This window comes from Coffea arabica, chromosome 10e (genome assembly GCF_036785885.1).
Source record: "Coffea arabica cultivar ET-39 chromosome 10e, Coffea Arabica ET-39 HiFi, whole genome shotgun sequence".
NCBI classification, from domain to species: Eukaryota; Viridiplantae; Streptophyta; class Magnoliopsida; order Gentianales; family Rubiaceae; genus Coffea; species Coffea arabica.
Window position 1 is genome coordinate 46,504,481 of NC_092328.1, and position 26,986 is coordinate 46,531,466.

A 26,986-nucleotide genomic window follows, 5' to 3' on the forward strand; every position below is an offset into this window, starting at 1 on the left:
AATGGTAATAAAAGTACTCAGAAAATGGGGAGTCATGAAAACCTTTAGTTCTATTCATTGCTAAGATGCTTTTCTCCATAAAGAGACTTCCTAACGAAAATACTTCGTAGATTTCTTTACTCCAAGTGGTGCATGGAAAATTAATATTTTCAATTATCAAATAAAATTTCCTTTTTTTTTGTGTAGATTTCATCCATCCAGCTGTTAACACATTCTATAAATCCGAATTGACTAATCTTTTCATTTCCATTTTCCAACTTGCGAATACGGCATCTTATATATTGTCTGCTAAACACTATATATTCTCTACCAAATATGAATACATATCACTTTTCTGAGCAAGTGCAGAGTCTTATCATTTGTATTCCCACCCAACAAATTTGTGGTTGAGCATCTTTACATGCTATCAGGTCACAAGTTAATAATCTTTTAAAGAACATGTTAAATTAATTTATTGGTATGAATACCCCGCCCCATTGCCTATTAATTACCCCCTCCCCCGCCCCATCCTCCGCCTCGACTTGCCCCGCCCCGCTTCCCCCGCGGGGTTAAAAAAAATTTTATTATATAATTTATTATAATTAAATTTGAACAAATAATCAAGTACTAAAAATATCAACATATCATCAAATTATTATTCATTGTAACTTTACAATTGAAACTCATAAAAATAATTAAACAAAAGTTATTTGAATACAATCTAATATGATAAAAAAGTATAACTAAAATAATCAAGTTTTTACTTTTGATACAAATACAATCACTAAATTGTTATTGTATTTTTTTGAAAAAAAAATGTTATTGTATTAAGTGTAGTTAGGAATTTAATATAAATGTATTAATAAATTTAGTATAAATAATTAATAATTTTTATTAATAAACATGTATAATTAGTAGTATAATTGATAATATCATTATATGTATAATTATTATATATATTTTTTATTTTAAACGGGTGGCGGGGCGGGGGTATATACCCCCGAAACGGGGGGAAAAATTCCCTCCCACCCCAATAGTCCCCGCGTGGCGGGTACCCGCCGGTCACCCGCTCCATTGCCATCCTTAGGTATGAATAATCAAAAAAGTATGTTAAAGTTAGTAATCTTTAAAATAATATGTTAAAATCATTAGTACAAATTAGTCAGAGAAGTAGCAGAAACACCACGATGCAATTAATACTTTCAAGCTCAAGGTCTCTATTATGGAAATTTGCATCGGTCAATATACACAAAGCATAGTTGTATGCACGTCTCTCTATCATGGAATTTGCATAGGTCAATATACAACACTTGGCATAGTTGTATGCACATCTTTTTTTTTATTTTGGTACTGTACTTCCTTGCTTTATAGTATGCACATTAATTTCTTTGGATTGCTGAAGATTATAACAATTATGAAGTAATATATATTAGAAAATTAACACAATTATGAATTTTTTTTTGTAAATTCAAATTTTATTAATAAGAAATGAAATAGGCAGTAAGCAAAAACAAAATCCTACAACAACTCTAGGACTCTACACCTTATAAAAAAAATACTACAAATAAACTGCAAAATAAATCACAATAACGCAAATTATGTTAAGCTAATAAATACTACTATGCAACAAAATTTTTGTCTTTGTCCCGCGTGAAACTACGAAGTCAAGAATTGACTCCTTTAACCTGTATTGTCAGCAAGATACAACTTTGCAATTTGATTCAATAGAAATCCTCAAATAGCTATTTTGACAGGGAAATTAAGCATTAATTTTGGTATCCCTTCATAAAACACAAGAGTACTTTTGATTATAACTATAGATCAACGAAAAATCTGCCTAAACATTTTGATAGCATTTTTCAAAAAGCAGAAGATGAAAAATTGCCCAACTGGGGAGTTCGTGATCTTTTCCTCATTCTAGTCTACTTACGATTCTTGGAAAAATGAATACTCACATCTCAAACAACAGCCTGTTCATCTGCATCGTCCCGCAGAATTCTAGGAAGTTAGGTGGCAATATTAATTACATTTCAAAATTGACTGCTGCGATAACTAATTCGATGGCTACTACATGGTCAACGTTTGGACCCTTCCTGCCTGCACATAGCCCTTTTTGGATGCACATTTTTTTTCTCTAGGTAATATAATCTCCCAACTCATTTCTTTACAAATGCACCTTTAATCAACACCAAAAGGTGTGGACATGATCTTTACCCTAGAAAACTATTCACCGACAGGCAAATTGACGTCAGAAATACTAAGAGGAATTCTAGTTTCCTTCGGGTTCATGCCATTTTGTACCCTTCAACTGTAACTCGATTTCTAAACTGTAATTTGTGACATTATAGTCCTTAAACTATGAAACCCTTCTTACTCAAGTATAATGGTTAATACAATACCCGTGACTAGACAAGTATGAAGCAACCATAACAAAAAAAAATGCAAAATTCGAGAAAAGAAAGAAGTTTCGCGACCAAAGTATGTATCAAGGCATGGTACAGAAATAAAAGTGTCAAAATTAAGAGTTTAGGGATGAAAAAGAATCAAAATATAGTTTAGGGATTGATTTGTCTCAATTAGAGTTTAGATGTCAACTAAGAAGAGAGATAGAGTTGAAGAGTAGAATATAGATATAACAGTTCAATTATTGATATCAACGAGACAATGACAACTTTGGATTATTACCAACCTCTTCTTGATGGGAAAAGGAAATAGAGAAGAAAGTCGGGCCTGGTCTAAGCCTGTTTCGGAGGCAAAACAACATTATGAAATCACCGGCATTCACACAAATATGTCAAAGTCACCGGCATGCTAAGTTGCAAAATTTATACAAACACTGAATAATATATTGTTCTTAAAATTTTTGTTTAAGAATTAAGATTTAACAATTAGAGCACGGTACACGAATTAGCAATATTAAATAGGGATAATTTCAGAAACCTCCCTTGAGGTTTTTGATAATTTCATTGACCTCCCTTGAGGTTTCGAAAATAACATTGACCTCCCCTCAACTGATTTTGGGATCCATTGCTGATGTAACCTAGAATGAATTTGCTACTTTGCCCTTATGCATAAAAGGGTGATGAGAAACCAATTTCTGGAAAAATATAATTAGGTCATTAAATAAATGAACTAATAAAATGATATTAACTGTAGTTCTATCTCTAAAAAGCCAATGTAACTACACTTATGAAATGACACTAATTGATGCACCAATATGGAGCCATTTTTTGTGATTGGACATGACTTTAGAGATCAACACAAGGATAGTATTATACAAAAAATTGGCGAAGATGGAAAAATGGAGGGAAAAGAAGGAAAAAAGCATAGCTCCTCTCAGGTTAAAATATGCTTATTTGCATTAAGATTATTGACATGCTACCCACTCATGCTTTTGTATATGGTTGGCATTAGTGACAAACAATCAATGGTCATGAAATTTGGCTATGCAATCCTCACCATCTGCCTCATTCATCTGGGGCAGATGGTGTTTGAAACTATCTTGGATTGCATCGACAGTTATGTAATACTATAACTGCTACAATTATAGCAATTTTGAACTAATGTCAAGTGACTTATGTTACCTTACTAACTAGTTCAACTAATAAGTTGTTGCTTATTATCTCTTATTAAAGTTACAGTAGTAGTCATCCAACAATAGTCATACATTTCTTCCAAATACAATCCAACTGACAAGTACTATTGGTTTACTTCTTACATAATCAGAAAAGATTTAAAATGGTTGGTACAATGTCGTGACACTTTTATATTTGTTACGAGAGTTTATCCAATTGATTTTATATTTTGGATGAATATAGATACAACACCTAGTATGATATTTATGATGAGTATCATGTTAACTATGGCCTTTGGTTGGTCTAGCCTTGCCACTTTTTATTACCTCAAAATTAGGTAATCACACTAAAAATAAATTATTTCTTGAGTTGCTTGAGCCGTTTATATGCTTTTGAAAGAAACTTAAAATATGGCCATTGCACTAGCCATTTGTACAGACTGAAGCTTCAAGTTGTTGTTACTGCACTTTTCCTAATTGCTATTACACCTACTAGAATTTACTAATTATGTATGTCTTTTAATAGTTTTCATTATTTACAAATACAAGTTGTGGATAAGCAAAAAGGGCATATGTGGAACACAAATATCATCTCACTCAAAATATTTTTTTAATGCTCATTTTCCTGACATGGGCTGATCATGTTACTACAACTATAAGTTCAGGGGAGGTTTATGTCATTTTCAAAACCTTAGGGGAGGTCAATGAAATTGTTGGAAGCCTCAGGGGATGTTTCTGAAATTATCACTATTAAATAATGAATGTTCACAATTGATAAAGTTATCAAAGTACAGTTTGAGGACAACCCATTCCAACGTATACAAGATGTTTAGTCTTTGAAAAGTTAATTAGAGAAAGTGACGAGATTTTACTGGGCTTACAACTTCTAGGCCTTGGGAGTAAAAAGTGAAGACACTGAGTACTATAAAAGGGCTAGATGTTGCCTAGAAGCATATCAGCCTCAGACCACATTTTGTAGCAATGGGGAGCAAAGCAAAAGCAATGGGGTCTAGGCTGACTCCTCTTTTTACCACCGTTTTAGTGGTATTTGTTGCTCTTGGCTTGCCTTCAGAAACTGCAGCTGATTACGACAAGTATTCACCTCCTCCTCCTCCTTATCATTATTACTCACCACCACCTCTTGTGCATTCACCTCCACCATCACCAGTTTATAAATCACCCCCACCACCTTATCACTACTCCTCACCACCACCTCCAGTGTATTCATCTCCACCATCACTACCATCACCTGTTTACAAGTCACCTCCACCACCTTCGCCATTATACAAGTCCCTACCACCACCTTATCGATATTCCTCACCACCACCTCCAGTGCATTCACCTCCACCACCTCCTCCAGTTTACAAGTCCCCGCCACCACCTTACCATTATTCGTCACCACCACCTCCAGTGCATTCACCTCCACCACCACCGATTTACAAGTCACCTCCACCACCTCCTCCAGTTTACAAGTCTCCACCACCACCTTATCATTATTTCTCACCACCACCTCCGGTGCATTCACCCCCACCACCACCAGTTTACAAGTCTCCACCACCACCTTACCATTATTCTTCACCACCACCTCCTGTGCAAGCACCTCCACCACCAATTTACAAGTCATCTCCACCACCTCCTCCAGTTTACAAGTCTCCATCACCACCTTACCATTATTCCTCACCACCACCTCCAGTGCATTCACCCCCACCACCACCAGTTTACAAGTCTCCGCCACCATCTTACCATTATTCCTCACCACCACCTCCTGTGCATGCACCTCCACCACCAATTTACAAGTCACCTCCACCACCTCCTCCAGTTTACAAGTCTCCACCACCACCTTACCATTATTCCTCACCACCACCTCCAGTGCATTCACCCCCACCACCACCAATTTACAAGTCTCCGCCACCACCTTACCATTATTCCTCACCACCACCTCCGGTGCATTCACCTCCACCACCACCGGTTTACAAGTCACCTCCACCGGTTTACAAGTCACCTCCACCATCTCCTCCAGTTTACAAGTCCCCGCCACCACCTTACCATTATTCCTCACCACCACCTCCAGTGCATTCACCCCTACCACCACCAGTTTACAAGTCTCCGCCACCACCTTACCATTATTCCTCACCACCACCTCCAACGCATTCACTCCCACCACCAGTTTACAAGTCACCGCCACCACCTCCTCCTGTTTATAAGTCCCCTCCACCACCTCATCATTATTCCTCACCACCACCTCCAGTGCATTCACCCCCACCAGCGCCAATTTATAAGTCTCCCCCACCGCCTCCCCCAGTATATAAGTCACCACCACCACCTCCTCCAGTGTACAAGTCTCCGCCACCTCCAGTCTACAAGTATAAGTCACCACCACCTCCTTCCCCAATTTACAAGTCACCACCACCACCTCCTCCAGTATACAAATCACCTCCACCACCTCCTCCAGTTTACAAATCTCCACCACCACCAATTTATAAATACAAGTCTCCTCCACTACCTCCTCCAGTGTACAAGTCATCACCACCACCTGCTTACAAGTCTCCACCTCCTCCAGTTTACAGTTCCCCACCACCACCAATCTACAAGTCTCCACCTCCACCCTACCATTACTACTACAATTCTCCTCCTCCTCCTCGTCACTACTAAGCAATTGTATCCAAGTTTTTGAGGTAATAACGTTTAACCAATAAATTAACTTTCGCATGATAAACCTTATCTCTATCTAGACAAACTGCCATGTGTATAATGCCAAATACGTACACCTAGATCCATGAAAATGAGTGGTAGAAAGTTTTCTTAAGAACCAAGGAACAGCATTAGTATTCCCTCTGCTTCCAAACACTTGTGTATTAAATAGATTAATGAATTGTTTAACATGCTCATCTACTTGAAAATGCACAATACCCATAACCCACTGAAATTTTTGCAGGAAAAGGGAAAGAGAATCTGTGTTTGAGAGCTTCATGAAGATGTTGAAGAATAAGAATAAAAGCCCAATGCGAGGATGTTTTCAAGTTTTTCTATGTTTCCACTTTAATTTGTAAATTGAATTTTGCGACTCAATTAATTCCCTGTTTGTGGGGTACGTATTGTTTTACGTACCATGCCGTACATGTTTGTAAGGATTTCTATCCTATTGGCAAAAGTCGGTTCCGTACAATTAATCAATTCATTTCACTTCTATTGGCTCTACTATTTATGCATGTTACGACATTTTTTCTCTCTTTCCCTTATATTTTGCCTTTAATATTATTGAGTCAATATTAATAATGGGCCTTTTTCTTAAAATTATACTATTATACATAGGTAGTTTGGTCTAACGCTAAATTCATGTTTGTCTTTCTTTTATTCCCTTTACATCTCAAAGTATACTATAGTTTGTAATCATTGTGGTGATGATATTACCAGCTGGTACTTATAGTTTAAGGCAGAGACATGATATTAACAACTATCTCATTGAAACATAAGGAAAAATCATGACAAGTGTGAGTCTTGGTTAATGCACAATTTGTTAGTGGAATTTATATTTATAAAACTCAAAAAAAATTTTTGACAATGCTATTACTAATTAATTAAGGACTTTATTGCTATAACTTATCGCTTACTAGTTTAAACTATAAATGATCTCAATACTTTTCTCCATGATGTCGATTTCTTTAGACTACGAAAGGGAAAAATTAGTGACATATCCTCTACTGATTACAACATCAGCAAAAATTAGTTATAAACTTTTCCGGTGGTTTTAAATCCCTCGGGCCCTAAGATTTTTTGCTCATCGAGTGAATTAAGGAACATAGGCAATTCGTTCTACATACCAAGTCCTTGTTTAAGATGCAAGTACTAAAATGCATCCACTTCATTAATTTGGGAAATTGCCATAGTTTTTTTTAAGCATTTTGATTTTTTACATGATTCAAAATTTTCTGATTGGATACAATCACTTTGTATCAAGAACACATTTTCAATCACCTTTTTTTATCTTCTCAATAAGAAAATAAAAATTTATTCATGCTTTTCTAACATATTCAATCATTGATCTGAAAATTAAAACATTAAAAAAAAAGGACATTTTCAATCACTGCTTACAGGGCAACTTCCCCATGTGAACCTCTTCAAACAAAGCCAATAATATGAAGGAATATCTAAATATACTTTTGCCCTAAAGGCTGGTTGCCTTGGGGTCAAAATTTAACCTTCCGGAGTATAATTACCCTGCCAAATTTATTTTTTTTTTATGGGTATATAGTTCCAATTTTGCCTCCTGTTAAGCTTATAAATATATTATCACCCAGAAAATAAAGGAATCTTGAATACTAACATGTCCATTGACTTGAGTTGTCATCAATTTGGCTACTTCGATTCCATGAGGCCAATCCAATTCACACTAGCTAGAGAAAATGGTGACAAAGGCACTTAGAAAATTATATGTAATATTGATTGGTAGTAACCAGCTTGTATTGATTGGTAGTAACCAGCTTGTGCTCTTATGAAAAAAAAATTAGCAAAATTTATGAGAACAATTAAATTTATTCGTACAAATCAGTCAAAGAAGTAGTATTTTAAAGACCGTGATGAAATTAATACTTTCAAGGTTTCTATTAGGAAGACTTCCTTTGTTGGTGAAACTACACTAGGCAGAGTTATATGGTATCAAAAAATAGTTGTATTCACGTCTGTTCTTTTTTTCTTCCTTAAGTTTTTTTCTTTATTCTCGTGACTTCAAAAATACGAACTCAAGAAATTGGCTGCTCAATCAGTATGTCATACAGGCTTCGCTAGTGAGGTATAACTTCACAACTAGAGCCAATAGAAATCGTCAAATGATTTTTTGACATCCAAATTAAGCAATAAATTTTGTTTTCATTTCATAACATATAATAGTACTACTTCATGGGAGATTTTATAGTTTCTTTAGGGTATCATACCTACAAGTGATATTTGTCATTGGATAGTGAAAGAAGTGTTAATGACTGTAAGATTAAATATTGTTAAATATTGAAAATTTAAACTATTTATCTTTATTGAGAGATACAACTTAAAGAATCCTACCCAAAAGAGACTATAGAATTTTCTCTGTTTTTCATCATCTGTAGACATAAATTTTGCCTATACAATGTGATAGCATTTTTTCAAAAAGACAAGATGGAAAATTGCCCCCCTTGAACGGAAAATTGCCCCCTTGTCAATTCTTTAAAAAAGAATACTCGCTCCTGAACATAGCCTGTTCATCTACACTGTCCCGCAGAATTCTAGAAAGTTAGGCAAAACTAGACTAGTTGACAGGTATAATCATACCCAACATCAGGAACAAGCAGTTGCACATTTCAAAATTCGCTGCTGCAACAACTAATTTGATGACTTACAACACTACACGGTCAAACTTTGAATGGCAATGGATCTTTTGATGTAATTTTCATGTTACATACATTAATAGATTGATATCTATATTCTTTAAATTATCGTAATAATACTCTTAATTACATTTAATTGATAAAAAGAACACGTGTCAACACACAAAAATGTGTAATGTGAATGTTACATTAGTGTATAGCAGAAGACCTATAGTCTCTTCACATCTCTTCCTGCACGTATCAATTCGTTTCCTCTAGATAATAATCTCCCAACTCATTTCTTTACAAATGCACCTTTTATGTTTTATTACCTCCAAAAGCCTTTACAGGGTCTTTACCCTAAAAATCAATTCACCGACTCGCATTTGATATCAGAAATTCTTATTACGAATTCTACTTTACTCAAAGATTGACTGTTAATAATGAGACAACGACCATTTTGTATTATTACACCGTCCTTCTTGATAGGCAAAAGAAATAGAGAGGAAAGCGGGTCCGTATATGGTCTTTTATTCATAGATAATACAACATTACGCCATCGAGCATTCACACAATATTTCAAAGTCATTGCATGCCTAAGACCCTGTTTGATAATCCAATTCCATACTTAAATTTAATGGATTTAAATCTTAACACATTCAAATCGTTTGATAACAAAAAATTGAACATTTAAATTAATTAAGTAACACTGGATTTCCAAGACAAAACTTGCTCCCAAAATTAAGTGATAAGTGAATAACTTATCACTGAATGTATGTATTAGATTTAATACTTAATAATTTAATAATTTAATGAATTCAGATTTCAGATTTCAGATTTCAGATTTCAGTTTTCAGTTTTATCACACACACCCTAAGTTACAAATTAATACCAAAACTTGTTATTATATAGCTTGAGATTCAAAAATTTAGAGCATAATTCTCAACCTAACACAATTGAATAATGAATATTCACGATTGTCAAAACTATCAAAGTACAATTTGAGGACAACCCATTCCAACGCGTACACGATTTTTAACTTTTCTAAAGTTGTTGAGAGCTGTTGAAAGAGATTTACCATGTTTACATCTTCCAAGTCTTGGGAGTAAAAAATGAAGCCACTGAGTGCTATAAAAAGGGGGCTAGAGGCTGCCTAGAAGCATATCAGCCTAAAACAAGAATTTGTAGTAACAATGGGGAGCAAAGCAAAAGCAACGGAGTCTAGGCTGACTCCTCTTCTTACCACTGTTTTAGTGGTATTTGTTGCCCTTGGCTTGCCCTTGGAAACTGCAGCTGATTATTACAAGTATTCATCTCCTCCTCCTCCTCCTTACCACTATTCCTCACCACCACCTCCTGAGTATTCACCTCCACCAACCCCTGTTTATAAGTTACCCCCACCATCTCCTCCAGTTTACAAGTCCTCACCGCCACCTTACCACTACTCACCACCTCCGGTGTATTCACCTCCACCATCACCAGTTTACAAGTCACCGCCACCACCCCCTCCAGTATACAACTCCCCGCCTCCACCAGTGTACAAATACAAGTCCCCACCGCCACCTCCTCCAGTTTACAAATCTCCACCGCCACCAATTTACAAGTACAAGTCACCCCCACCACCTCCTCCGGTATACAAGTCTCCTCCGCCACCTGTTTACGAGTACAAGTCTCCTCCACCACCTCCTCCAGTGTACAAGTCTCCACCACCTCCAGTTTACAAGTACAACTCACCACCACCTCCTCCCCCAGTTTACCAATCTCCACCACCACCAGTTTACAAATACAACTCACCACCACCTCCTCCCCCAGTTTACCAGTCTCCACCTCCACCCTATCATCACTACTACGGTTCTCCTCCTCCTCACCACTACTAAGCAAGTGCATCTAAGTTTTGAGGTAATAATACCTATCCAAAACTTTATCAACACAAACTGCCATGTATATCATGCTAAGGACGTACACTTGATCCATGAAAATGACTTGTAGAAGATTTTTTTTAAGAACCAAAGAAATACATTATTTTTTCGGTCTGTTTTCAAGAATTTGAGCAGTATACAGATTAAAGAGTGTTTTTTTTTTTAAACTTGCTTATCAACTTAGAAATGCACATAGCTGAAAGCCAACTGAATATTTGCAGGCAAAGGAGAAGACAATCGGTGTTTGCGACCTTCAAGAAGATGTAGAAGAATAAGAATAAAAGCCCAATGCGAGGATGATTCCAAGTTTCTACGTTACCATTTCTACATCTAAATTGACTCTAGCTCCTGAGTTCCATGTTTATGGGGTTTGTACCGTTTTACGTACCATGCAGTGCATGCTTGTAAGGTTTTCTGTCCTGTTGGCAAACTGCAGGTCCATATAATAAAAGAATACTATTTATATTACGACACTTTTCTCTCTTTCTCTTATATTTTGTCTTTAATATTGTTGATCATTTTTTTTTATTTATCAAAAGTATCAAATGTTTAGGTAATTTGGTCTAATGCTAATTGTTTTACTTCTCTTTTTCACCTACACCCCTTTTCAACTCAAAGGATGCTATAGTTTGTGATAATTGTTTAAGACCGAAGCATGATACTAATAAATATCTCATTGAAAGTCAAGGAAACTAACATTATGAAAAGTGTAAATCTTGATTTGATGAAACTATTTATTCGTGGAATTTAGAGATACAAAACTCAAATTGTGACGGTGCTGTTGCTAAATTATTAAGGACATTATCACCACTATTTTTCCCTTACTAGTTTCAACTGCAATGATCTCAATCTTTTTGTGACTAATTCTTTTCTTAATAATTTATAAATACAAAACTCACAAAGAATATGTGACTAATTCTTTCCTTTCGTCTTCTAAAGAAAATGGCAACTGTTAGTTTATCAAGGGAAAAAGGATCGACATCAGTTGTTATTGAAACTAGTAAGGAAAAAATAATGGTGATAATGTCCTTAATAATTTAACAACAGCACCATCAGAATTTGAGCTTTGTATCTATAAATTCCACGAATAAATAGTTTCATCAAATCAAGATTTACACTTTTCATAATGTTAAGTTTCCTTGACTTTCAATGAGATATTTATTAGTATCATGCTTCGGTCTTAAACAATGATCACAAACTATAGCATCCTTTGAGTTGAAAAGCGAAGTAGGTGAAAAAGAGAAGTAAAAAATACAATTAGCATTCCCTCAAATCGTAGAAAGTTAGGTAGCATTATAGACAAGTTGATAGCCGTAATGATACTAAAAATCAGGCAAAAGCCAGCAATTTTACATTTCAAAATTCACCTATCCAATAACTAATTCGATGGCTTGCTACATGGTCAATCTTTGGACCCCTTCCTGCCACCACATATCCCTTTCCTCAATCAGGGGCTTCTACAATTACCAGTTCCAATTGTATGGTATAGTGTAAATATCAACAAATCAGATGTAGACGCTAATTTAATAAATGTGGATGCTAAGACAACAACATACAAAAACATAATAAATTTTGGCATTCCTTAAAAAAATTAAGTCCCCAAATCAATCTCATACACCCAATTTCTAATTTAATTTAACCCATTCCCTCTATTAACTACACCATACAATACAATCGAACCCATTCCCTTCTAATTTCTTCACAAAATGCACCTTTCATCACCGACATGATCTTTACCCTAGAAGACTATTCACCGACTCTCCATTGACGTCAGAAAATCTAAGAGTAATTCTACTTTACCCTAAGATTGATATCAACGAGACAATAATGACAATTTAGAATTATTACACGCCTCTTCTTAATAGGAAAAAGAAATACAGAAGAAAGTCAGGCCAGGTCTAATTCTTTTTCAAAGGCAATACAATATTACGAAATCAAGCAGTCATTCATACAAATATTTCATAGTCACCGGCCGGGGTTTGCTGAGTAGAAAAGTTTATACAAAAACTTAATATTATATTGTTTAAGAGTTAACAATTTAGAGCTTAATCTCCTTGTACTTTGGACTAAACTCGAACGTGAAAGGAAATCCCAAAACCATATTGGGCATGAATTCACACTTAATAGACCCAAAAGAAGATGGCGACTGGTGAAAGGCAGTGGAGACTGGTGGAGAGATTTGAGGAATAGAAGCAGACGGAAAAGCAACAAATTTTTGCCGAAAAACGGTCACTTTCATGGTTAATTTTGCTACTCTCTAATTGTACTTGACCAAATACAACAATTTCATGGAGTTTGATACACAAGCCCAAATACACGAGAGTGTGTAACCTGAATTGTTACTTATACATTAGTGTGTAATAGAACGGCAAGCATTATGGTGGTCATTGAGCAACTTATAGAAGAAATAGTCCTATAAGCTGTTCGATGACCAATCGCAACTTGCTAATTGGATGACTAATATAGCTCTAGCTGTAATGTTTTAATTAAATTCCATCACTAACGTTGGGATGACTTTTTAACCAAAAAAAAAAAAAAAGCCTTAGTTCAAGCTTTTCCCCTTATTGTGCATTTTTTAAAACATTTGATAGGCACTGCAAATCTGTCATTTTGGACATCAACCCATATCCAACACAAGATTAAATTAATATTAGAAAAAATTATTACGTAATTGGAAAAAAAAAAAGAAGAGACTAATTTTCATTGAAACCCACCGACAAACTAAGCGTGTCCATAGCTTTTGATTAGTTCATTGCCGATCACATGGAGTAAAGATTGTGCTCTTTCCCTTTCCCCCCCTTTTGGAATCGATACTGTGGAGAATTGGCTTTTTCCCTCCTTTTTTTCTTTTCTTTTCTTTTCTTTCCTTCTGTACTTTGCAAAACATAGGTAAAAATATGAAATCCGAAGCATTCTTTAATTGGGATTAAGTATTGTTCTTGAAATTAAAAAAAAAAAGAAAGAAAGAACAACAAAAATCCCAATCTGGGTTGATTGTTGAGCTCTAGATTGGCTGCATCGTGCTTCCATAGAAGTTCTCTTAGTGTGATACGCTGCTTTCAATCAGTTTTAACACGGGAAAAAGAAAAGACATGAAAAGCAAATTTTGTGGGGATAATTTCGGTAACCTCCCCTGAAGTTTTTGACTATTTTACTGGCCTCCCTTCAGATTTTAAAAATTGCACTAATCTTCCTTAAAGTTAATTATCTTGTAACATTTAGATCCAATCAATAATTTAAAAAATGATATTATGAGAGAGAAAATAATATGATTTTATCATTGCCCCCATCTTACTACATTATTTAATTAATTTAATAGCAACCCACACATTAAAGAAAAATGCAAAAATTTGTTGTTTATCATTAAAGATCATCATATCGCATATAACATCAAAAAATAGTATATTATTTATATTTTTCACTTAATATAATATCCAAATTACTCTTTTCAGTTACATACCCATTGTTAGACAAAATCAACAACAAATAACCAAAAAATTTGCAACCAAAATATTACAAAAAAATAAACTTTAACATCATAAATATTTTTATCAACATATTAAAGTTAGTTATTGAAATTTTTATGGTGTTAAACTTCACTCTTTGTAATATTTTGGTTACAGATTTTTTTGATTATTTGTTGTTGATCGTGTTTGACAATGGATTTGTAACTGAAAAGAACAATTTGGATCTTACATTAAGTGAAATATATAAAAATATTATACTATTTTTTATGGCATATGTGATTCTTTTTTTTTTTTTTTTTTTATCAGAACGGCAACATTGTATTAATAGTAAACCAATTACAGTATAGGTGGGCAACCGCCCTCACAATCTGCCTGGACTTGTTCCAGCAGCCAAACTGGGAAGTTTTCCTTCCATTCAGTATTTTGTTCCAAAGTAATAGCTACTTTAGCTAGTTTATGGCTAACAAAGTTGTTCACCCTATTTGCAAAGGTAAAACAACATTCATCAAATTTTATTCATGTACAATTGTTGCTATCACCACGTCCTCCTCCTCCTCCTCACTGCACACTACTTGACTACCACCCTTCGCCAACCTTGCTGTTGCATGTGCAACTATCATGGCCTCTCTTAGCGCCTTTGCTTCTTCGACCTTTGGACTGGCACAGCTAAAATTTGGAACAGCCCAGGCCCACCCGCAATCTTCCCAACCAATCCCTGGCCACCCTTTTCCCACCCAGCTTCTATGGCATGTGTGATTCAATCCTTCTTGATAGGATTGGTAATAGAGGCAGAGGGGGGAGCCGGCTGCATCCGGTCTACTTTTCATAGATAGTACAATATTGCGAAATCGATCGCATTCACACAAGAATATTTCGAAGTCATTGCATCGCTAAGTTGCAAAAAAGTACAAACACTTGTTATTATATAGCTTAAGATTCAAAACTTTAGAGCACAACCCTCCACCTAACACAATTGAATAATGAATATTCACGATTGTCAAATCTGTCAAAGCACAGTTTGAGGACAACCCATTCCAACCTGCAAAAGATTTTTGACTTTTCTAAAGTTGTTGAGAGCTGTAAAAAGACTTACCATGCTTACATCTTCCGAGCCTTGGGAGTTAAAAATGAAGGCACTGAGTGCTATAAAAAGGGGGCTAGAGGCTGCCTAGAAGCATATCAGCCTAAAACAAGAATTTGTAGTTATGATGGGAAGCAAAGCAAAAGCAATGGGGTCTGGGCTGACTCCTCTTCTTACCACTGTTTTAGTGGTATTTGTTGCTCTTGGCTTGCCCTCAGAAACTGCAGCTGATGATCACTACAAGTATTCATCTCCTCCTCCTCCTTACCACTATCCCTCACCACCACCTCCAGTGCATTTACCTCCACCAGTGTACAAATACAAGTCCCCACCACCACCTCATCATGTTTACAAGTACAAATCTCCACCACCCCCACCACCACACCCAGTTTACAAGTATAAGTCGCCACCACCACCTCCTCATCCGGTATACAAGTACAAGTCTCCTCCGCCACCTCCTCATCCGGTACCACACCCAGTTTACAAGTATAAGTCACCACCACCACCTCCTCATCCGGTACCACACCCAGTTTACAAGTATAAGTCTCCTCCGCCACCAGTTTACAAATATAAGTCTCCTCCACCACCACCTCCAGTGTACAAATACAAGTCTCCACCACCACCAGTTTACCACTACAAGTCTCCACCACCTCCTCCCCCAGTTTACAAATACAAGTCTCCACCACCACCAGTTTACCACTACAAGTCTCCACCACCTCCTCCCCCAGTTTACAAATACAAGTCTCCACCACCACCACCACCAGTTTACCACTACAAGTCACCACCACCTCCTCCCCCAGTTTACAAATACAAGTCTCCACCACCTCCTCACCACTACTAAGCAATTGCTTCTGAGGTAATAACACTTGTTCAATATACACACTTCTGCATGATAAAACATATCTCTATCAACACAAACTGTCATGTCTATCATGCTAAGTGCCTTCACTTCATCCACGAAAATGACTGCTAGAAATTTTTTTTTTAAGTTACCAAAGAAAAGCATCATTTTTTCCCTCTGTTATCAAGAACTTGTACAGTATGTAGATTAAAGAGTTTTTATTTTAACTAGCTTATCAACTTAGAAATGCATATAACTGATAGCCAGCTGAATATTTGCAGGCAAAGGAGAAGGAAACCAGTGTTTGGACCTTCTTGAAGATGTAGAAGCATAAGAATAAAAGCCCAATGTGAAGATGATGATTTCAAGTTTTTCTACGTTACCATTTCTATATCTAAATTCGTTGTAGCGCCTTAGTTCCTTTGTTTATGGGATTTGTATCGTTTTACGTACCATGCAGTACATGTCATGTTTGTAAGGTTTTCTATCCTGCCGGCAAATCGCAGGTTCCATGTAATAAATCAATACTATTTATATTACGACACTTTTCTCTGTTTCTCTTATATTTGTTTGGATTGAGCTTTATTTCCCCAAATTTATTTGCTTACATCATCATTACAATTTCTAATACACCTTTTTACCTTCCCGATTACCTTTTTATCTCACATACATCACATCACAAAAAGTGCTACAGTAAAAATATCTCTAATAATTCACAATCCAAACAGACTTTTGTCTTTAATATTCTTAATCATATTTTTAACAAAAATATTCAAATACTTAGGTAATCTGGTCTAATGCTAATTGTATGTTTTACTTTTCTTTTTCACCTGCTCCCCTTTTCAACTCAAACGGATGCAATAGTTTGTGATCCCTGTTTAAGACGGAAGCATGATACTAATGAATATATCATTGAAACTCAAGGAAACTAACATTATGAAAAGTGTAAATCTTGATTTGATGCAACTATTTATTCGTGGAATATATAGTTACAAAACTCAAATTCTGACTGCGCCATTGATAAATTATTAATGACGCTATCATCATTATTTATCCCTAACTAGTTTCGACTACAACTGAACCCAATATTTTCCCCATGATAAAAGTTTTTGACTATTTTACTGGCCTCTCTTCAAATTTTAAAAATTACACTAATCTTCATTGAGATTAATTATCTTGTAACATTTAGTTCCGATCAAGAATTTAAAAATGATATTATGAGAGAAAAAATAATATAATTTTATCATTGCCCCCCATCTTGCTATATTATTTAATAAATTTAATAGCAACCCACACATTAAAGAAAAATACTAAAATTTGCTACTTTTCATTAAAGATCAAATTGCATATGCCATAAAACATAGTATATCATTCTATGTGTTTCACCTAATGTAAGATCCCAATTGTTATTTTCAATTACAAACCCATTGTCAAACATGATCAACAACAAATAACCAAAAAATTTGCAACCAAAATATTACAAAAAAAAATAAACTTTAACATCATAAATATTCTTACCACCTCCAGTGCATTCACCCTCACCAACCACTAGTTTACAAGTCACCCCCACCACCTTACCACTATTCCTCACCGCCACCCACAGTGCATTCACCTCCACCACCACCTGTTTATAAGTCACCTCCACCACCTTATCATTATTCGTCACCACCATCTGCATTGCTTTCACCTCCATCATCACCAGTTTACAAATCACCACCACCATCTTCCCCAGTGTACAAGTCCCCTCCACCACCAATTTACAAGTCTCCGCCGCTATGTCCCCCAGTATATAAGTCATCCCCACCACCGCCTCCAATGTACAAGTCTCCGCCGACACCAATCTACAAGTACAATTCACCACCACCCATGCCTCCAGTTTACAACTCCTTGCCACCACCTATTTACAAACACAAGTCTCCCCCACCACTTCCTCCGGTATACAAGTCATCTCCACTGCATCCTCCAATTTATGAGTCTCCTCGTCCACCAGTTTACGAGCACAAGTCTCCTCCACCGCCTCCTCCAGTATATAAGTCACCACCACTATCTCCTCCAGTACATGTCTCCACCACCGCCTATTTACAAATCTCCGCCTCCTCCAGTTTACAATTCCCCACCACCACCAATATACAAGTCTCCACCTTCATCCAACCATTACTACTATAATACTCCTCCTCCTCCTTCGCACTACTGAGGAATTGCATCCAAGTTTTGAGGTAATAACGCGTAACCAGTATAAACTTTTGTATGATAAACCTTATCCCGATCAACACAAACTGCCATGTGTATCATGCTAAGTACGTACGCTTAGATCCATGAAAATGACTAGTAGAAGGTTATCCTAAGAACCAAGGAACATTAGTTTTCCCTCTGTTTCCAAAAACTTGTGTTTGTTTAACATGCTTATCAACTTGGAAATGCGCATTGCTAATAGCCAACTGAAATTTTTGCAGGCAAATTGGGAAGAGAATCAGTGTTTGAGCGGTTCATGGAAGAATAAGAATAAAAGCCCAATGCGAGGATGTTCTCAAGTTTATTAATGTTTCCGTTCTATTTTGTAAATTGATTTTTGCGACTTAATTAATTCCCTGTTTGTGGGGTTCGTGTTGTTTTACCTACATGCCATACATGTTTGTAATGATTTTTATTGCAAAATGCCGGTCCAATAAAATAACTGTATTCATTTTGTGTCTTTTGAGTAAACTTCTATTGGTTCTACTACTTATTTTACGATATTTTTTTTCTCTCTTTCTCTTACATTTTCCGTTTAATATTATTGATAATTTTTTTAACAAAAAAGGTTGATATACTTAGGTAGTTCACTAGTTTGGTCTAATCCTAACTTCAGGCTTGTCTTGTCTTTTATCTCTACATACCTTTTCAACTCAAAGGATGCTACTATAATTTGTGATCATTGTAGTGGTGATATTCCGAGCTATTACATATAATTTAAGGCAGAGATTTGATCCTAGCGAGTATCTCACTGACAGATTAGGAAACATCATGAAAAGCGTATATCTTGAATTAGTGCAACTATTTCTTAGGGGAATTTATAGTTACAAAATTCCAAATTTTGAGATTCTATTACTGATTAATTAAGGACGTTATCACTATTTTTTTTTAATTATCACCATTAAATACCCCACATACTATAAGTTTTTTTAGGGCACAGGAAAAGAGGTGGGCCGATGTTTAGTTATCTACAAAAGTTCAAATTTTGTAGATAAATTATCATGCGCCCTTAAAGAGTGCAGAATACCAAAAAAAAAAAAAAAAAAAAATCATATACTATAACTAATCCTAATATTTTTCCCTACGATAAACTAACTCTTATCCATTTCTTTAGATGATGAAAGGAAATAGTTAGTCACATATCCTCTAGTGATTACAACAGCATCAAAACAAATTAGCACTCTTTTCCCGTAGTTTAAAAATCCCTCAGCCACTAAGATTTTGCATATCGAACGAATTAAGGAACATAGGCGCTTCGTGCTGGACAACAGTGTCCTTGTTGACGATGCATCCGCATATACTTCCTTAAGCATTTTGATTATTTTATGATTCGAATTTTTCTTGTCTGACAGCTGGACTTAATTGAAAAACTCAAGTAATAATATTCCAAAGCTGATTCGTCAAAGTTTACCCAATTGGTGAAACTTTCTTAATAGAGCTGACTTTGTATTACGTGACAATGATATGGATGCTCAAAGTTTTCAATGGGAAATTTATATGAGCTTTTCACGACAAAATGTGTTCCGATAAAGGTTCATTCCAGAGGTTAAAATTTTGTTTGTTAAAAATTTACTTCTCAAGTCTTTGATGCGAAAGTCTTGGTATTTCCAAAAAGTCTTGAAATCGCAGCATATAAGCCACTTTCTGTTCTCTTTTTTTCATTGAAGTCTTTCCAAATGTCAGTTCCAAAAGGAGTTTTTTATGAATTATGATAGATAATTAATCTGACGGTCCATATATATGTGATTTGCAAGAGGGTGTTTGGCGAAATGGTTAGGCTTTCTAAGTAATGATAGGAATGCCATTTGCAAAGAAGGACAGGGGGCCTGTGCTGTCATATTTTATGCGATTTGATCCGTTGTTGTATAAGTTTAAATTTTTGACGTGCAATTGTGCTACAATATTATACTAAATATATGTGTGAAATATTTTGTCTATATACATCACTTTTATCGTGAATACAACAGCTGAGTATAATAATATAATATAATGTAATTATACACCAAATAATGTAACAAATATAACAATCGATCTGAATTACACGAAATCATAACAACAAGATCACCGCCTCCCAAATTTTACAAAATAAGGTTTTTTTTTTCTTTTAGATTATTGAAAATTTTCAAAAATATTCTACATAATTTAAATTTTTGTCCTACAAAAATTAAAAGAGATTTTATATTGCACGCTTAAGCTTAGATATATTAAAGTTTGCCCCCAAGATTAATTTTCCGTTTTTATCTATGGTTTCTCATCTATGAGCCGATCCATATAGCTAGTTAGACTGTACTCCTCACATTTGTGGGATTTGACACCCAAGATTCTCCTTCTTGGAATGTAAAATGTAGATCTTCTATGTTAATAATTCAGGACCCAACTGTCATAAACGAAATGACTGATCAACTCCTGTAAATCTAATTTAACAACATTTAAATGGAGAACTTTAGCTAAAAGAATTATGGTTATTTTCCAACATATGCAATCATTGATCAGAATATATATATATATATGTAAAAGACATCTTCAGTCATTTCATAGCTTACCAGGCAAATTAACCCCTAAGTGAACCTCTTCGAACAGAACTGACAATATGGATGAAGATCTGGATATTCTTTTATCCTGACTCCTAAGGGAAAACTGGTTGATCTAGAATCAAAATTTTACCCTAGTTACCCAGGCAACTTTTTTGTTGCCTTTTTTTTTTTTGGTATAAAGCTCCAATTTTGCTCCCTCTGTTAAGCTTATAATGCATATAATTATTAAGATAATAAAAGTGCCTTGAATAGTATTAATATATGCATTGACTTGAGCTGTCATCAGTTCGGCCACTTCGATTCCATGAGGCCTTTTCAATTCACACTAGCTAGAAAATGGGGAGTCGTGAAAACCTTTTGTTCTATTCATTGCTAAGATGCTTTTCTCTATAAAGAGACTTCCTAACGAAAATACTTTGTAGATTTCTTTACTCCAAGTGGTGCATGAAAAATTAATATTTTCAATTAACAAATAAAATTCCCTTTTTTTGGTGTAGATTTCATCCATCCAGCTGTTAACACATTCTATAAATCCGAATTGACTAATCTTTTCATTTCCATTTTCCAACTTGCGAATACGGCATCTTATATAATGTCTGCTAAACACTATATATTCTCTGCCAAATATGAATACATATCACTTTTCTGAGCAAGTGCAGAGTCATTATCATTTTTATTCCCACATAACAAATTAGTGGTTGAGCATCTTTACATGCTATCAGGTCACAAGTTAATAATCTTTTAAAGAACATGTTAAATTAATTTATTGGTATGAATAGTCAAAGAAGTATGTTAAAGTTAGCAATCTTTAAAATAATATGTTAAAATCATTAGTACAAATTAGTCAGAGAAGTAGCATAAACACCACGATGCAATTAATACTTTCAATCTCAAGGTCTCTCTTACGGAAATTTGCATCGGTCAACATACACAAAGCATAATTGTATGCACGTCTCTCTATCATGGAATTTGCATAGGTCAATATACACTTGGCATAGTTGATAGTTGTATGCGCGTAGGCATGGCCATGGTTCCATTTGGAACTGGGAATCAGACCGAAACCGGATCGTTTGGAACCAGATCAGAACCGGAATCAAAACCATGAAACCAGAACCGTGATAGAACCTTGGATAAAGGTTCCGGTTCTGGTTCTCTAAAAAATAGAACCAGAACCAGAACCGTTAAAAATAATTAATATAAGTGGTGAGATAATTCAAAAAAAATTAGTTGTGTTTAATAGGTTTTAAGAAAGTTTAAATTTTATGGACTTTCTATATATTTTATTAATTATTTAATTCTTTCTATTCATCTAATATTTATCATTATAATTTGCAAGTATTAAATTATTACTTAAAATTTTTTTTTTTTTTTGCTTATTTGCTATCAAATGACAAGTTTTGATGGTAGTAGCTCATCTTCAAAATCAAGCAAGCAAAAAAATATTTTTTGCAATATTTCTTCAAATGGAATCTTCAACATTGATGATTGTCCAACTCAAGAAAGTCAACATATGACAACCATTTGATAGTGTAATGTATTTTTTAATTTGACAATGTAATGTACTTTTCATAAAATTTATATTATCTATTTATTACTTCTTACTTTGTAGAATAATAATAAAATTAAAATATGATCTTTATTTTGTATTTATTTTTTTACGTTTTATTTGAAATTTTAAATATATTGTTATATTCGTATTAAAATTGGTAAGGATAAGGAATTAAATAAAATTGTATATAACCATACAGAACCGGAAACCGGAACCAGAACTATAAGGAACCAAAATCAGAACTATGCGGTTCTGGTTCTACCTCTTTGAAGAACCAGAACCAGAACCATTTTATATGGTGCGGTTCTGGTTCTACCTTTTTTAAGAACCAGAACCGGCGGTTCTAGAACCGTGGTCATGCCTATATGCACGTCTTTTATTTTATTTTATTTTATTTTTTGGTACTGTTCTTCCTTGCTTTATAGTATGCACGTTTATTTCTTTGGATTGCTTAAGATTATATTGTTAATAATAGGGCATTTAACCATAAATTATAATAATTATGAAGTAATATATATTAGAAAATTAACACAATTATGATTTTTTTTTTTTGTAAATTCAAATTTTATTAATAAGAAATGAAATAGACCGTAAGCAAAAACAAAATCCTACAACAACTCTAGGACTCTACACCTTATATAAAAAAAAACTAGGACTCTATACCTCAGAGAAGCTAAACAATCCAACAAATAAAATGCAAAATAAATCACAATAACGCAAATTATGTTAAGCTAATAAATACTACCATGCAACAAAATTTTTGTCTTTGTCCCGCGTGAAACTACGAAGTCAAGAATTGACTCCTTTAACCAGTATTGCCAGCGGGGCTCCGTCAGCAAGATACAACTTTGCAATTTTATACAATAGAAATCCTCAAATAGCTATTTTGACAGGCAAATTAAGCATTAATTTTGGTATCCCTTCATAAAATACAAGAGTACTTTTGATTATATCTATAGATCAACTTTCTAGGCTTGATGTATTATAAGAAAAATCTGCCTAAACATTTTGATAGCATTTTTCCAAAAGCAGAAGATGGAAAATTGCCCATTTGTAATGGGGAGTTCGTGATCTTTTCCTCATTCTAGTCTACTTACAATTCTTGGAAAAAGGAATACTCACATCTCAAACAACAGCCAGCTCATCTGCGCTGTCCTGCAGAATTCTAGAAAGTTAGGTGGCAATGTTAATAACATTTCAAAATTGACTGCTGCGATAACTAATTCGATGGCTTACTACATGGTCAACGTTTGGATCCCTTCCTGCCGGCACTGTCCTTTTTGGATGCACATTTTTTTTCTCTAGGTAATATAATCACCCAACTCATTTCTTTACAAATGCACCTTTAATCACCACCAAAAGGTGTGGACATGATCTTTACCCTAGAAAACTATTCACCGACAGGCAAATTGACGTCAGAAATACTAAGAGGAATTCTAGTTTCCTTCGGGTTAATGCCATTTTGTACCCTTCAACTGTAACTCGATTTCTAAGCTGTAATTTGTGACATTATAGTCCTTAAACTATGAAACCCTTCTTACTTAAGTATAATGGTTAATACAATACTGGTGATTAGACAAGTATGAAGCAACCATAACAAAAAAAAATCCAAAATTAGAGAAAAGAAAGATGTTTCGCGACCAAAGTATGTATCAAGGCATAGTATAGAAATAAAAGTGTCAAAATTAAGAGTTTAGGGATAAAAAAGAATCAAGATATAGTTTAGGGATTGATTTGTCTCAATTAGAGCTTAGGTGTCAACTAAGAAGAGAGATATAGTTGAAGGGTAGAATATAGATATAAAGGTTCAATGATTGATATCAGTGAGACAATGATAACTTTGGATTATTACCAACCTCTTCTGGATGGGAAAAGGAAATAGAGAAGAAAGTCGGGCCTGGTCTAAGCCTGTTTCGGAGGCAAAACAACATTATGAAATCACCGGCATTCAGACAAATATGTCAAAGTCACCGGCATGCTAAGTTGCAAAATTTATACAAACACTTAATATTATATTGTTCTTAAAATTTTTGTTTAAGATTTAACAATTAGAGCACGGTACACGAATTAGAAATATTAAATAATGAATGTTCACGATTGATAAAGTTATCAAAGTACAGTTTGAGGACAACCCATTCCAACGTGTACAAGATGTTTAGCCTTTGAAAAGTTAATTAGAGAAGGTGACGAGATTTTACGAGGCTGACATCATCTAGGCCTCGAGAGTAAAAAATGAAGACACTGAGCGCTATAAAAAGAGGGCTAGATGTTGCCTAGAAGCATATCAGCCTCAGACCACGTTTTGTAGCAATGGGGAGCAAAGCAAAAGCAATGGGGTCTAGGCTGACTCCTCTTCTTACCACCGTTTTAGTGGTATTTCTTGCTCTTGGCTTGCCTTCAGAAACTGCAGCTGATTACTACAAGTATTCATCTCCTCCTCCTCCTTACCATTATTCCTCACCACCACCTCCTATGCATTCACCCCCACCACCGCCAGTTTATAAGTCACCCCCACCACCTTACCACTACTCCTCACCGCCACCTCCAGTGTATTCATTTCCACCACCTTTGCCAATATACAAGTCTCCGCCACCACCTTACCATTATTCCTCACCACCACCCCCAGTGCATTCACCCCCACCACCACCAGTTTACAAGTCTCCCCCACCACCTTACCAGTATTCCTCACCACCACCTCCGGTGCATTCACCACCACCTCCTCCAGTTTACAAGTCCCCGCCACCACCTTACCATTATTCCTCACCACCACTTCCAGTGCATTCACCTCCACCATCACCGATTTACAAGTCTCCACCACCACCTTACCAATATTCCTCACCACCACCTCCACTGCATTCACCTCCACCACCACCGATTTACAAGTCACCTCTACCGCCTCTTCCAGTTTACAAGTCTCCGCCACCACCTTACCACTATTCCTCACCACCACCTCCGGTGCATTCACCTCCACCACCACCGGTTTACAAGTCACCTCCACCACCTCCTCCAGTTTACAAGTCCCCGCCACCACCTTACCATTATTCCTCACCACCACCTCCGGTGCATTCACCTCCACCACCACCGGTTTACAAGTCACCTCCACCACCACCTCCAGTTTACAAGTCCCCGCCACCACCTTACCATTATTCCTCACCACCAACTCCAGTGCATTCACCCCCATCACCACCAGTTTACAAGTCTCCGCCACCACCTTACCATTATTCCTCACCACCATCTCCGGTAAATTCACCTCCACCACCACCGGTTTACAAGTCACCTCCACCACCTCTTCCAATTTACAAGTCCCCGCCACCACCTTACCACTATTCCTCACCACCACCTCCAGTGCATTCACCCCTACCACCACCTGATAGGGTATAATTTGTTAGTATTTTTATTATTAATTTTCCCTTCTATCCCTGACAAATATTGTGTTAATTGCTGATATTTACTCATATTTGGTATTTGGAATCAATTTCAGGAATGAAGCAGAAAACTACCAAAAAGGAGGGACTTTGTGAAAAATATGGAGACTTCTAAGGGCTTCAATCCTTGGGCCCTTGAATTGGTGGGGGACCACAAGCTAGTGAAAGGCATTTGGTCATTTGGGCTTCAAAGAAAGCAACGTAGAGAGACTTGGAACAAGAAGTACTTGGGAGGCTTTGTCCACATGTGTGGGGACCACCTAGATAGCTTTTAGTCATCTTTCTTTTGTTGCTTTAAAAGGGGACAACGTACAGAAGCAAAAGATATCTAGGGCTTTAGTTTTAGTTTTTAGTTTAGTTCTAGTTTTCTTTCTTTGGACTGGCCTCTGACACACGCCAGGTATTCGACAATATTCCCCAACGGGGAGATTTTCTCATGAGGCGTGGTTAAGCTTTTCTAGTCAAGGGGACAACTGACGATTTGGTTCGACAATTACTGTGAGATCGAATCTGTTTTAATTATTTTCTTCATTTATTGGTATTTATATGTTCCTTGATTTTAATTGCTATGGCCTTGTGTATGATTGATTAGTGCACAATAATTAATTATTCATATAGGCTATTTTTGCTAAATAGGGGTAATTGAATCCGTAATTGTTCGTTATCTCTACCTCAGTAGCAACTGGCGTAATTGGGTTTATGTCAGGGGAGCATATGATCTAATTTAAACAAACCCTCGTAGCGTATTTGTTGGTTAGGATTGGGCCTTTCTAATTATTAATGCAATCTAGAAATTAAATCCTACGGTCGTACCTAGGGTTATTTTTGGGTTAGAGAAATAGCTAACGGTCGTACCTTAGCTATCGAGAAATTAAGGAAGGGTTGGTTGTTTATCGCGTGCATGACAACTATAACTAATCTATTGCTAAATGTTGGAATTATTTCTGCATCAATGATCAGTGCCTGAACCATTTCTGAAGTGTACCCTTGGCTAGAGTTTCTCTTAATTATTTCTTTTAATCAATTATTTTCTGCACTTGATTTATTTA

The 26,986-nt window shown here is 35.7% G+C and overlaps 4 protein-coding genes across 5 annotated transcripts; all 4 read left to right on the forward strand.

The window, feature by feature from the left end:
- The first annotated feature begins 4,521 nt into the window (after positions 1 to 4,521).
- Positions 4,522 to 6,742, forward strand: LOC113711963 (uncharacterized). The gene is made up of 2 exons (XM_027235221.2): positions 4,522 to 6,228; positions 6,489 to 6,742. The coding sequence occupies exon 1, from the start codon at positions 4,535 to 4,537 to the stop codon at positions 6,203 to 6,205; it is 1,671 nt and encodes a 556-aa protein (XP_027091022.1). The 5' UTR covers positions 4,522 to 4,534; the 3' UTR covers positions 6,206 to 6,228; positions 6,489 to 6,742.
- Positions 6,743 to 10,066: 3,324 nt separating this feature from the next.
- Positions 10,067 to 11,281, forward strand: LOC113711967 (uncharacterized). Its single transcript, XM_027235226.2, has 2 exons — positions 10,067 to 10,788; positions 11,030 to 11,281. Exon 1 carries the CDS (start codon positions 10,083 to 10,085, stop codon positions 10,764 to 10,766), a length of 684 nt encoding a protein of 227 aa, XP_027091027.1. The 5' UTR covers positions 10,067 to 10,082; the 3' UTR covers positions 10,767 to 10,788; positions 11,030 to 11,281.
- A 4,199-nt stretch (positions 11,282 to 15,480) lies between these two features.
- Positions 15,481 to 16,760, forward strand: LOC140015482 (uncharacterized). 2 transcript variants are annotated; one of them, XM_072068100.1, is made up of 3 exons: positions 15,481 to 15,772; positions 15,812 to 16,212; positions 16,479 to 16,760. In XM_072068100.1, exons 1-2 carry the CDS (start codon positions 15,481 to 15,483, stop codon positions 16,195 to 16,197), a joined length of 678 nt encoding a protein of 225 aa, XP_071924201.1. In that variant the 3' UTR covers positions 16,198 to 16,212; positions 16,479 to 16,760. The 2 variants fall into 2 exon arrangements, with proteins under 2 accessions (XP_071924201.1, XP_071924200.1); XM_072068099.1 differs by having other exon boundaries at positions 15,481 to 16,212.
- Positions 16,761 to 24,814: 8,054 nt separating this feature from the next.
- LOC113711577 (uncharacterized) lies at positions 24,815 to 26,482 on the forward strand. Its single transcript, XM_072068098.1, has 2 exons — positions 24,815 to 25,887; positions 25,994 to 26,482. Exons 1-2 carry the CDS (start codon positions 24,823 to 24,825, stop codon positions 25,997 to 25,999), a joined length of 1,071 nt encoding a protein of 356 aa, XP_071924199.1. The 5' UTR covers positions 24,815 to 24,822; the 3' UTR covers positions 26,000 to 26,482.
- Positions 26,483 to 26,986: the final 504 nt, after the last annotated feature.

What these genes read in the sequence shown, in the direction of transcription:
- LOC113711963 (XM_027235221.2), top strand. Translation starts at nt 4,535, where the DNA reads ATGGGGAGCAAAGCAAAAGCAATGGGGTCTAGGCTGACTCCTCTTTTT.
- LOC113711967 (XM_027235226.2), top strand. Translation starts at nt 10,083, where the DNA reads ATGGGGAGCAAAGCAAAAGCAACGGAGTCTAGGCTGACTCCTCTTCTT.
- LOC140015482 (XM_072068099.1), top strand. Translation starts at nt 15,481, where the DNA reads ATGATGGGAAGCAAAGCAAAAGCAATGGGGTCTGGGCTGACTCCTCTT.
- LOC113711577 (XM_072068098.1), top strand. Translation starts at nt 24,823, where the DNA reads ATGGGGAGCAAAGCAAAAGCAATGGGGTCTAGGCTGACTCCTCTTCTT.